The sequence below is a fragment of the Oncorhynchus gorbuscha genome, linkage group LG14 (assembly GCF_021184085.1).
Source record: "Oncorhynchus gorbuscha isolate QuinsamMale2020 ecotype Even-year linkage group LG14, OgorEven_v1.0, whole genome shotgun sequence".
NCBI classification, from domain to species: domain Eukaryota; kingdom Metazoa; phylum Chordata; class Actinopteri; order Salmoniformes; family Salmonidae; genus Oncorhynchus; species Oncorhynchus gorbuscha.
In genome coordinates, this window is record NC_060186.1 from 26,457,435 (window position 1) to 26,470,407 (window position 12,973).

At 48.0% G+C, this 12,973-nt stretch overlaps 1 protein-coding gene across 1 annotated transcript in view; it reads right to left on the reverse strand.

Moving 5' to 3' along the window:
- Window positions 1-2,256: 2,256 nt before the first annotated feature.
- Window positions 2,257-12,973, reverse strand: part of cerk (ceramide kinase) — a 34,713-nt gene continuing 23,996 nt past the window's right edge. Inside the window, exons 7-12 of the mRNA XM_046297667.1 lie at window positions 11,391-11,465; window positions 10,773-10,925; window positions 10,380-10,574; window positions 8,225-8,436; window positions 5,652-5,860; window positions 2,257-3,835 (exon numbers count right to left, since the gene is read on the reverse strand). Of these exons, the coding sequence (XP_046153623.1) occupies window positions 3,724-3,835; window positions 5,652-5,860; window positions 8,225-8,436; window positions 10,380-10,574; window positions 10,773-10,925; window positions 11,391-11,465 (956 nt within the window). The 3' untranslated portion in view covers window positions 2,257-3,723. The remainder of the gene's footprint in view (window positions 3,836-5,651; window positions 5,861-8,224; window positions 8,437-10,379; window positions 10,575-10,772; window positions 10,926-11,390; window positions 11,466-12,973) is intronic.

Consider the following 12,973-nt stretch of genomic DNA (forward strand, 5'->3'; position numbering starts at 1 on the left):
GAATTGGAATTTCAGTTTAAATCCTGAATTGACTGCTTTCATTTTTTTGTTGAAATCGACCTAAACCATGGCACCTGCAGTAGCCTGTTACTACACCGGAGGGTAAGTTGCTACAGGCAGAAAGGTCTCTGCTCACATTGCCATGTCATGCATCATCATATGTTTGTAATTAAACAGGAAATAAATGACAGCAGGAAATGCCAGTGTTTTGGGAATTATATCCGACAGCTGATTATTGTGGATGGCAATCATTCGACTGCAATGAAGCAGGCCTTCAATTGTAGACAGCGAAAGGTTCCTAACCAATACAGTCTTTACCTCACCACGCTCTCTCCAGTGTTCACTCGTCTGTCAGTGACCTCCCAGTAGGTAACATTCTCTCCAGCCAGGCCTGTGAAGTTTTTATTAGTGTCCCACTGTGAGGCTATGTAGGGTTACATTGTGAGGGCCAGTGTAGGCCCAGCCGGCACAGAGCTAAGGATTGGGGTAATTGGGTATACACAGCGCTCATAGCAGAGTAGAGTGTGTGGTCAGTCCTCTCATGGCCTGCGGTGATGGGGGAGGGGGGCAGATATCAGGGTGTTTGAAGTGGGTGTGTTGGACCCATTGATCTATGGCAGTCTGAGTTCTTTGAGGAGAAATGGAAGCAGGAGGACTGCTACAATCAATAGATGGATAGAGCCCCGCGGCAGCCAGCAAGCAACACTTTGGGTTCACTCCTCTGATCCTGGTTCTTGCCCTCCTCCGCTCACAGCCACCGCCTCAGGAAATACAAAACACTTTCTCCATCTCTCCCTCTCAGAGGGGGTGGCAGATAGCCTAGCAGTTAGGAGCGTTGGGCCTGTAACCGAAAGGCTGCTGGTTCAAATCCCTGTGCCGAGCAAGGCAGTTAAACCCCAAACAACAAGTACTCCCCGGCTGCCGGTCCCCCCCCACCCCCCCACGACACCCCTGATTCAGAGGGGTTGGGTTAAATGCAGAAGACACAGTTCAGTTGAATGCATTCAGTTGTGCAACTGACTAGGTATCCCCCTTCCCTCATCAATGTGGTGATATCTTTTATCTTTATTTTTATTTTTTTTACCTTAAGGACCCGAATGATTTGCTTTTACCCAGTTCTGCATCACATTTCTTCTGCATCGCTGCATTGGCTCCTTACCTGGAGTGGCTGTTTCTCGAACCCATTAGAATGCATTACCTGAGCCCAGCTGAGGCTCTTTAGGGCCCGAGACTAGGGATCAGTGTAGACAGCTACTATCCTGGGTTCTGACAGAGCGGAGCTGTCTCAAGGTGGATGGGATAGAAAAAAAACTCATCGTCTGGGTAAAAATGCAAGTGTAATCACACTCATAATGACTTGTCTCCAATCTCCATGCAGTTTCGGTGTGAGCCAAGGACAGCAGCTGGCTGTGTGTGTGTTTATGGTTGTGTCTCAGGACGAAGGCCGGGTTTCTTGAGAATGAGACAGTGGGTCCCGACGGGAACGCGACCCGAAACCCGCTTTCAATGAAGACACAGTGAAGCACGAAAGGATGGGAGGAGAGAGGGAGGAAATTGAATGCACTCTGAGGTTAGGAAGAGGAGATCGGAAAATGACATTACTTCATTGCCATGCCGGACCAGATAGCACCGTAATGTGTGGGCCATATCAGAGACAGTGAGTGGATGAACAAATGTGGTCGAGGCAAAATATCTCTCCATCGGTCGCCAGGGTAGAAGAGAGGAGCCAGAGACAATTTATATCTCCCCTGTAGTCGTTTTCATGTAATAAGCCCATTAAATGCTGTGGGCGTCTCATTCGTCCCTTTCCCCAGTAAAGCACATCTGTCAGCGGAATGGGCTTTGCGGCGCATCCAGCATTATGGAAGACCCTTCCAGATAACAGGGAAACATGTATTGGTTTCATGTAGTTAATTTATAATAACATCCTGTAAACCATGCCAAGAGAGGATAGGGATGCCAGCCACCGACAGTGCTGCGTCTGGGGCCCGTTTTTCAGTCTGTGCTTTTGTGTGTAGGCAAATGTCCTTCCTGTTTAAGGAGTAACAAGAGAAGAGACACGGAGAAGACATGAACAAGGAACACACATAGACCCACTACAAAACCTGCACAGGGTTGATGAAGGCTGTAAATATTATTAAAAGCCTCAAAGCCTACTGTAAAAAACCAAAAACAATTTGCACTTGACACCAAAGTCACAACCTTCAAAATGCCCTCCGACCATTTCTAGAAAAATACACATTTTTCACACACTTATTAGTTTAAAAGCACTTTAATTAAGCTGTATCCAAACATTCATACATATTCAATTCTTATCAAATCATAATCCACATCACAGGTTAGTTACACACAGTGTGTCATGTCACCTTGAGACCCGCAAGATGAATGGTTTACATAAATATTCGGTCATTATAAAGCCTTCAGCAGAACTCATGTGTTTGTCAAAACGTTCCCCCACGTCAGCTGGCTTAGCGAGTCAGCGTGGGGCTGACACCGTTTGGTTCCACACAGATATATCCATTGTACAGCAAAGAAACATCAGCCAGTTCATCAGAATGGGACAGCCGCGTAGACCGTTCACCCACAGGGAACATTATAAGCACGACCTGATTCACTCACAGCTCAGAGTTGAAATATAATAATGGCCTTTCGCAGCAACCAGTAATGATCGTGGAGAGGTTTCCAAAAGAACAGGCCGAGCCTCCCACAGTGTTGAGAGTTTAGGTCTGTGTGTGGTTTCACAGTGGCAGATGATAGATGTGTGTGCGTGCATGGAGTGTGTGTGTGTGTGTGTGTGTGTGTGTGTGTGTGTGTGTGTGTGTGTGTGTGTGTGTGTGTGTGTGTGTGTGTGTGTGTGTGTGTGTGTGTGTGTGTGTGTGTGTGTGTGTGTGTGTGTGTGTGTGTGTGTGTGTGTGTGTGTGTCCTAGAGTTGGCTGATGTTTTGGCTGCAGGAAGCAGCATCTGTCTAATGGCGGGCTAGTGTATAATTGTAACGGCGCTAACTCATTATGATGGCACTCTCAGAAAGACATTACCCTACACACAGAGGACAACCCACTGGCAGCCCCCCCCCCCTAGTGAGAGGGGCTACTAGTCTTAACTAAATAACTTCAAAATAGACAAACTGTAGCTCTGTGCCACAGGTGCGAAACTTCCTGGGAAAGCAAAATCACTGAGGGACCTCTGATTGCCCTGGAGTTTCTCTGCCCTCACATTATATCACAGCGATACGCAGAAGCAGTGAGGCATTACCGACAGTCTAGCCTGGTGATTTCTACCTCCCATCGCATTGTCTTTGGATGCCCACACAGAACATCAGTCACATACTTTGATTGGAGGTACATAGAACAGATTCCTCCTTTTCGTTCATCTCATTATGTGGGTCTCCATATTCTCGGAAACCTGTACTGCAATCTGGTGTAATTGCGGCAGATACTCGCTTAAGCTCCGGTGGGGAGATGCATCAGGAAAGATACTTGACTGGGAAGGGAAAGCGCCATATGACAGCCTATATGTCTTGTCAAAAGTGCAAGCTGATGGCAGTTCTCCTCGAATAAATGGGAAGTTTGAAATACGTGACCAACTGACTTCAAAAAAAAAGAAAAAAGAAAGTTATAAATAAAAAAAATAAAAAATGCAGGACTTGCATGTGTGGTTGCAGGATGGAGGGATAAAGGGTCCAAATGCAGGACTTTCTAGCACAATTGGGGACAGTTGGTCCCCTTAAGCTTGCCACGAGAGACTTGATCCCTCTATTACAGACCGTGTGTAAGTGTCAAACGTGGTCCTCCCCTCGACACCTCGGGCAAATAGTCTGATCAGCTGGCAGTGAACACTGTAGAGAGAGAGAGACACACCACACACACACAGAGAGAGAAAACAGTTACACATGTATTAACATAATGAGTGTTCGTTTTTTCAGTCTGACACAGATGTAAAACTAATGGAATGGAGATCAGGTTCCAAGCTCAGAAGCTTCCCTGTTCATTTTAGAGTAAAAAACAAGATTGTTATTTAGCGTTCAGGTGGCCTGGTTACAGAAACACTGTGATGAGACTTGGAATGGTCCAGTAGTAGTGTGGAGGTTAATGCATTAGAGAGACCCTGACTTTAATAAGAGTTCAACTCAGATTTCATTTTCCAGTCAGTCACACTGGTGGTACAAATAGTATGTCTGTCTAGCAGTGAAAGAAAGCAGCCTATTTCTTTTCTTTTCAGGGGGGTCAGGGTTATCGCCATTAATTATCTCAGCCACTCATTCGCGGACTCATTCCAAGAACAATTACTGGAGAGGAAAAAGGCAATAAATGAACGGACTAAAAGGCTCTTAACAGTGGACGGGATATTGAATTAGATAAACTAGGATTACACAGCCATGCCTCATTGGCAAAGTATAACGGAGCATAAAGTAAATTGTGTTCAGGAAGAAAGCCACTGTTGTGCTATATAAAGATCTCTACTGATGTGGTGGTGGGAGGGAGAGCCACCATCATGCTATATAAAGATCTCTACTGATGTTGTGGTGGTGGAGGGAGAGCCACCATCATGCTATATAAAGATCTCTACTGATGTTGTGGTGGTGGAGCGAGAGCCACCATCATGCTATATAAAGATCTCTACTGATGTTGTGGTGGTGGAGGGAGAGCCACCATCATGCTATATAAAGATCTCTACTGATGTTGTGGTGGTGGAGGGAGAGCCACCATCATGCTATATAAAGATCTCTACTGATGTTGTGGTAGTGGAGGGAGAGCCACCATCATGCTATATAAAGATCTCTACTGATGTTGTGGTGGTGGAGGGAGAGCCACCATCATGCTATATAAAGATCTCTACTGATGTTGTGGTAGTGGAGGGAGAGCCACCATCATGCTATATAAAGATCTCTACTGATGTTGTGGTGGTGGAGGGAGAGCCACCATCATGCTATATAAAGATCTCTACTGATGTTGTGGTGGTGGAGAGAGAGCCACCATCATGCTATATAAAGATCTCTACTGATGTTGTGGTGGTGGGAGGGAGAGCCACCATCATGCTATATAAAGATCTCTACTGATGTTGTGGTGGTGGAGGGAGAGCCACCATCATGCTATATAAAGATCTCTACTGATGTTGTGGTGGTGGAGGGAGAGCCACCATCATGCTATATAAAGATCTCTACTGATGTTGTGGTGGTGGAGGGAGAGCCACCATCATGCTATATAAAGATCTCTACTGATGTTGTGGTGGTGGAGAGAGAGCCACCATCATGCTATATAAAGATCTCTACTGATGTTGTGGTGGTGGAGGGAGAGCCACCATCATGCTATATAAAGATCTCTACTGATGTTGTGGTGGTGGAGGGAGAGCCACCATCATGCTATATAAAGATCTCTACTGATGTTGTGGTGGTGGGAGGGAGAGCCACCATCATGCTATATAAAGATCTCTACTGATATTGAGGTGGAAGAAGTGGGACCCCTGTGTGTGTGTGTGTGTGTGTGTGTGTGTGTGTGTGTGTGTGTGTGTGTGTGTGTGTGTGTGTGTGTGTGTGTGTGTGTGTGTGTGTGTGTGTGTGTGTGTGTGTGTGTGTGTGTGTGTGCACATGGGTAAACCTCAAACTTTTTAAATCTCTTAACAAAACCAACATATTACAATTCTGAATAGCATACCTCACTTGTATATCCGCATGAGGCAAGATCTCCCCATCACAGTTCCAGTTGCTATGGCCCGTGTCGTTGTTGGGATGGGCCGTACAGACCTGGTTACAGATGTTCTTCCCACTGGTCTCACTCAGGTCCACCTCTGAGATCCCGTTGCTTTGCTTTGGAACAAAACGGAACCGCCGCACACGGTGCACCTCCACAAAGGACATGTCAAACTGTGGAGGCAGAGAGGGATGGAAGTCAGGGGAGGGAGGACGGAGGGAGGGAGGGACGGACAGAGAGGGAGGGACGGACAGAGAGGGAGGGACGGACAGAGAGGGAGGGACGGACAGAGAGGGAGGGACGGACAGAGAGGGAGGGACGGACAGAGAGGGAGGGAGGGACGGACAGAGAGGGAGGGAGGGAGGGACGGAGAGGGAGGGAGGGAGGGACGGACAGAGAGGGAGGGAGGGACGGACAGAGAGGGAGGGAGGGACGGACAGAGAGGGAGGGAGGGACGGACAGAGAGGGAGGGAGGGACGGACAGAGAGGGAGGGAGGGACGGACAGAGAGGGAGGGAGGGACGGACAGAGAGGGAGGGAGGGACGGACAGAGAGGGAGGGAGGGACGGACAGGGAGGGAGGGACGGACAGAGAGGGAGGGAGGGACGGACAGAGAGGGAGGGAAGGGACAGAGAGGGAGGGAGGGACGGACAGAGAGGGAGGGAGGGACGGACAGAGAGGGAGGGAGGGAGACAGAGAGGGAGGGAGGGACGGACAGAGAGGGAGGGAGGGACGGACAGAGAGGGAGGGAGGGACGGACAGAGAGGGAGGACGGACAGAGAGGGAGGGACGGACAGAGAGGGGAGGGAGGGACGGACAGGGAGGGGAGGAGGGACGGACAGAGAGGGAGGGACGGACAGAGAGGGAGGGACGGACAGAGAGGGAGGGACGGACAGAGAGGGAGGGGACAGAGAGGGAGGGACGGACAGAGAGGGAGGGACGGACAGAGAGGGAGGGGAGGGACAGACGGACAGAGAGGGACGGACGGACGGGAGAGGGACGGACGGACAGACAGACAGACAGACAGACAGACAGAGAGGGAGGGACGGACAGAGAGGGAGGGACGGACAGAGAGGGAGGGACGGACAGAGAGGGAGGGAGGGACAGAGAGGGAGGGACGGACAGAGAGGGAGGGACGGACAGAGAGGGAGGGGGACAGAGAGGGAGGGGGACAGAGAGGGAGGGGACAGAGAGGGAGGGGGACAGAGAGGGGGAGGGACAGAGAGGGAGGGACAGACAGACAGGACAGGACAGAGAGGGAGGGACGGACAGAGAGGGAGGGACGGACAGAGAGGGAGGGGGACAGAGGGAGGGAGGGACAGAGAGGGAGGGGGACAGAGGGAGGGAGGGACAGAGAGGGAGGGAGGGACAGAGAGGGAGGGACAGAGAGGGAGGGACAGAGAGGGAGGGACAGGAGGGAGGGACAGAGAGGGAGGGACAGAGAGGGAGGGACAGAGAGGGAGGGACAGAGAGGGAGGGACAGAGAGGGAGGGACAGAGAGGGAGGGACAGAGAGGGAGGGACAGAGAGGGAGGGACAGAGAGGGAGGGACAGAGAGGGAGGGACGGACAGACAGACATAGGTAGGAATAAGGAGAAGGGAGTGAAGACAAGAGGGGATGGATAGAAAGTCAGGAAAAGAGGCAGAAAAGAAGGGGTCAGCCAAAGGTCTGAATCTTTCACTGCCCCAGAAAACAAACTCCCTTTATCCCCCCCATCACTACTCAGTTCTACTCCACAGATTGTCTGAGAGGAGGGTGTCAGAGCGATTTATTCTCCATCACACTCACTTTATGACTGGGCCTGGTTAGTATTCATACCAAGTGTCCCCTAAAAAGCTTTCGACAAAACTATGAATACACTTACTGGCCTCTCACTCCGTGGAGGATGGGCTATGCAGATATTACAGAGGTATAAAGCAATGAAAATCCTACCGTCCCACCTGTGGGTGTGGCAGTATGCGCAGGAGGATGATGCAAGTTATCCAGAGCGCTTTGTAGAATTGGGATATCACTTTGTAGAATTGGGATATCACTTTGTAGAATTGGGATATCACTTTGTAGAATTGGGATATTTACGAAAAGTGAGAGAGGGCGGAGTGGGACGCAAGAGAGTGTCTGAACTGAGGTATACACTGACTTCGAAAGAGCTGTGTCAGCCAACTAAACCATGAGGTCTGCAAGCAAAGTACAGGGAAACTCTTTCCCACTCAATCTCCATCTCTCACCCGTGACATGCAGTACGTGAGAGAGATGAGTGACTGAGCAAGTGACGGAGGAATTCTCCCCCCGAACCCCTTGTGACTTTCAAAAGTTGTATTGTGGATAAAGCCAGTACATTGCCAGAGATGAATATGGTTTGAAAATAATCCGTACTTACTTCGCAAATAACTTTGCTAAATCTTATCACTTTTTGGCAGGGGTGATATCCACCTCTGATTGAGTCATCTTACATCTAAATGATCTTTTACGCTTGCCAATGTGAAAATAAACAAACTAATAGCTAAATGTTTCTCTCAATGACAACTCAGAGTTCCCCACCTGGTCGTCCTTGTTGGTGTGTCGCGTGAGGTGTCGGAGGAAGTCGAGGCGGGAGGCCTTGCGTACCAGGATGAGGTCTGTGGTGCCGTCGGCCAGGTGGGCATAGGGCGACAGGCCTCTAGAGCTGCGAGGACAGGCACAGCTCATACTGGCAGCGTTGATTGCTAGGAACTTCCCCCGGATCACCCGCCATACACCATCACCACTGGTCTCTTTAAAACACAAGAGAGATGATCGATCAAAAAAAAGTGTCATCCCTTTTGGGGAAAATTCTTCCGACAGTGCTGCGTCTGTATTATTGCTAGTAAAATATAAAAACACTCTTGTTGACTCTATGGGTGCTCTAAAATCAGGAGCGAGGCTGGACAAAATATGATGTGTTATTACACTCATGTGACGCCACTCGGTAACTGTTAGGTGAATCAAAGTCTTCAGCCATTAAATGACTGGTTGAGTGGTTTAATGGGGGATGTACAGTAACTCCAAAATGTCTGAGTGTTTTACGATAATATCCCTGATCGCATGGGGAATATTATGTGATCCGAGTCCATAAAAACGCTTAATTATTCTAGTCCCCTCGTAAAACAAACTCACAGGAACGATAACCTGAACCAACATTAACAAGTCCACCGGGATTAAAAAACGAAATTAATTTACTTGGAAAGTAAATGATTAGACGTCTTTAAAAACTACCAATGGGATTGTGATTAGACATTTACAAACTTTACTGTAGGTCTTGGCATAGTCTTAGCTCGGGAACCTCTCAAGTGTCCCGCACACATTAAACATTTCGGGAGGCTCGTTTGCGACGTGGCACCGAGCCGGCGTCTTGCCCCATTGCTTAAGCAGTTGTTGGAGATTTGATCGCCAAAACGTGTGCAGCAAGTCTGCCGCCAACTCTGGCAGCCAGACCAACTATCTCCCTGATTAGTGGGGTTCTGACTCTGTCTGTCTGTCTGTCTGTCTGTCTGTCTGTCTGTCTGTCTGTCTGTCTGTCTGTCTGTCTGTCTGTCTGTCTGTCTGTCTGTCTGTCTGTCTGTCTGTCTGTCTGTCTGTCTGTCTGTCTGTCTGTCTGTCTGTCTGTCTGTCTGTCTGTCTGTCTGTCTGTCTGTCTGTCTGTCTGTCTGTCTGTCTGTCTGTCTGTCTGTCTGTCTGTCTGTCTGTCTGTCTGTCTGTCTGTCTGTCTGTCTGTCTGTCTGTCTGTCTGTCTGTCTGTCTGTCTGTCTGTCTGTCTGTCTGTCTGTCTGTCTGTCTGTCTGTCTGTCTGTCTGTCTGTCTGTCTGTCTGTCTGTCTGTCTGTCTGTCTGTCTGTCTGTCTGTCTGTCTGTCTGTCTGTCTGTCTGTCTGTCTGTCTGTCTGTCTGTCTGTCTGTCTGTCTGTCTGTCTGTCTGTCTGTCTGTCTGTCTGTCTGTCTGTCTGTCTGTCTGTCTGTCTGTCTGTCTGTCTGTCTGTCTGTCTGTCTGTCTGTCTGTCTGTCTGTCTGTCTGTCTGTCTGTCTGTCTGTCTGTCTGTCTGTCTGTCTGTCTGTCTGTCTGTCTGTCTGTCTGTCTGTCTGTCTGTCTGTCTGTCTGTCTGTCTGTCTGTCTGTCTGTCTGTCTGTCTGTCTGTCTGTCTGTCTGTGTGTGCCAGCACCACAGGGACCTGTCGCCTCAGCCAGCGCTCCAGCCAGCCACAACAGAGAAGCCGGAAATTAACACCAATTAGAGTCCCGGGAGATGAGAAAGGGGATCTCTGTGGCTCTCAGTAAACTCTACTTATCCTATCTGCTGCTCAGAATAAATAAATGCCGGCTTAGAAGAGTTTCCCATTTCCCAAAAGTGGGGACTGTAGTGTTTGTGTGTATGTGTGTTGTGGGGTAGATAAGGGTCTGGGATGAGAAGAGTGGGCTGTGAGGAGTGTGTGTGTTCAACACCATACGGTATACTATGACTGTATGTCGGGCGTCATGGCAGTGAGAGAGAGAGAGAGAGAGAGAGAGAGAGAGAGAGAGAGAGAGAGAGAGAGAGAGAGAGAGAGAGAGAGAGAGAGAGAGAGAGAGAGAGACAGGCGAGGGAACAGACATGGGGACAGGAGGGAAATCGGCTTTATCAACAGACATGGCAACAGGGAAAAGACTACACACTGCACACACTTAAAGAGGACTATAACCTCTTACCCTTGTCAGAGTTCTCTTCAGCCATCTTGTCGACATGATCCAATGAGAGGAGCTGCCCATTGTTGGCACCCTGCTCACAGATATGGCACCCAGTCATGCACTTGATCTTGTCTCTAGGGTTCCCCAGGTTGTCCTCAGCGGGCAGGAAGGCGACAGTCCCTTCATAATACTGATGGGTCAGGAACGTCTTTAGGCCTGCAATGTGTGAAGCAGTGTGTGTCTTTGAAAATCCTGATATTGACATTGTGTGAAATGTCTAGTTTCTCCACTTATTCCTCCCTTTCCCTTTAGGTCATATTCGGAAATGGAGATTTTTTATTTATTTTTACTACATGACGCAGTAACTAATCGTTGGACTGCAATTGTAATAACGCTTATAACTCCATTATTTACCAGAGAAGTCGTATCTGGAAGGCCCCATCCAGCGCTTCCGCTCGCTGTCTGTCAGCACGTCGCCGTAGAAACCGTATCCGAGCAGCGAGACTGAGTACCTGAGGAAGGTGTTGTTGTGATGGACAGAACACACATCCATGGGCTGGGAGTCACCTGGAAAACAGACAGAAAGGGGGCCTTATTCAACTGGTTGGAATGTCGTCACGGAAAACTCCCTGTAGAATAGTCTTGGCGTCCGGGTCAATGCCATTTCAATATCAGTCCATTCAGAAAGTGAACCAAATTCAAATGGGTCCTCATTGAAAAGCATGGAAGAGAACTGGAATAACCAGTGTCCTTCCGGAATTGACCCAAACCCCCCTGGACAGGACTCTAGTAGAGTGCAATGTTATCTCTTTAAACCACAATCCAGACTGTGCGCATGGGACAACACAAGTGTACCTGCAGGACGTAGGAGGCCGTACTGTACCCAGACATAGAATGCTTGTACTATTGAGAGATGCAGCTAATTGTGAGCATTGTCGCCGAGATATAAGATATTCTATTAATAAATCTTGACGTGGACAGCTAGGAGACCGATAGACCTGTTTTTGTGTGTGTGTGTGTATGGTTACTTACCCATGATGATGTGCAGGGCTGAAGTCACTGGATCGTTGGTGCCTGTGGTAGAATAGCAGATACAGTCAGTCGAACCTGTTGGATAGGAGAGATACAGGCCTCGTCAGTCACGTAATAGTATCTTGAATCTCAAGACTAATCCCAAACCACCAATTTTGGGGGGCGTTTTCCCCAGAAACAGATTAGCACTAGTCCTGGACTAAAAGGCACGTCCAATGTAAAATCTCTAATGAAATGGCATTTTACCCCAGGAGTAAGCTTTGTCTGTATCCAGGAGTTATTGTTTAAGTGTTTAAATATGGTTTTTATTGAATCATCAATGGCCATAAAAGTGTTTTATGATTAGAGTTTTGAGATTGATTTAGAACAAGAGTTTAAGTAGTTTTATTAGGCAGAAAAGAGATGATATGTACCAGGGCCAAAGAAAGTTATCATAGCCAATGGGTCTGTCTGGTTCTGGGCAATCAGGACTCACTACATAGTAAATGAGGGGAAAGCGAGACGCAAACCCTTCCTGGCACTTGAGAGAAATGTTCCGTTTGACTTCGAAATCTCCGATTTGATATTATGGTAATAGGTCTCTATCGACCGTGCGCTACCGTTCAGCTGGGGGACAGTCATTTCAGGCATATCTGTCACAGTTAGATAATTTACGATCTGTTGAGACGAACCAACGACACCAAGACAGACCGGTGAGGAGACAGACTTATTTCCTATTCCCATCTCTACAGCTAGACTGCAGACTGATGCTAGGGATGCTTCCCAAATGGCACCCTATTCCCTAATAGGCTCTGATCAAAAGTATTGCACTATATGGGGAATAGGGTGCTATTTGGGATGAAAGCTAGATGTTTTCAGCTGACTCAGGGAACCGTGACAGAACAGAGAGCCTGGGAAATCAGCCCAGCCGTTTACAGATGGACTCATTGCTTAGTAATCACACTCCTCTCTTTTCAGATTGCTCTTATCAAGAATCTGACAATGACACAGCAGAGTGTAAAAGGGTGACATGGGCTGACTGGTTTGCTTCTCCAATACTTTTTGAAAAGTTATTGAATTGAAATGAAAACTAACTGTAGTGCTACAGACTGGTTTACACTTCCATATTTCTTCATCATGTGAAGATTGAAGATGTGTGCGTGTGAAGGAAGCCTGGCTCTCTTGGGTGTGTGACTGTGTGAACAGAGCATGTATTTATTATGGATCCCCAGTAGATAGACATGTATAGTGTGGAGTCATCCGCATACATCGACACTCTGGCTTTACATAAAGTCAGTGGCATGTCGTTAGTAAAAATACATTTTTTTTAAAAGGGGCCTAATCGGCTACCCTGGGGAATTCCTGATTCTAACTGTATTGTATTTGAGAGGCTTCCATTAAAGAACACCATCTGTGTTCTGTTAGACAAGTAACTCTTTAGCCACATTATTGCAATAACACATACGTTTTCCCAGCAGCAGACTATGATCAATAATGTCAAAAGCTGAACTGAAGTCTAAAAATCAGCCCCCCCAATCTTTTTATCATTAATTTCTCTCAGCCGTTGGGTGTATGTGCTGTGCTTGTTGAGTGTTTTTCCCTAT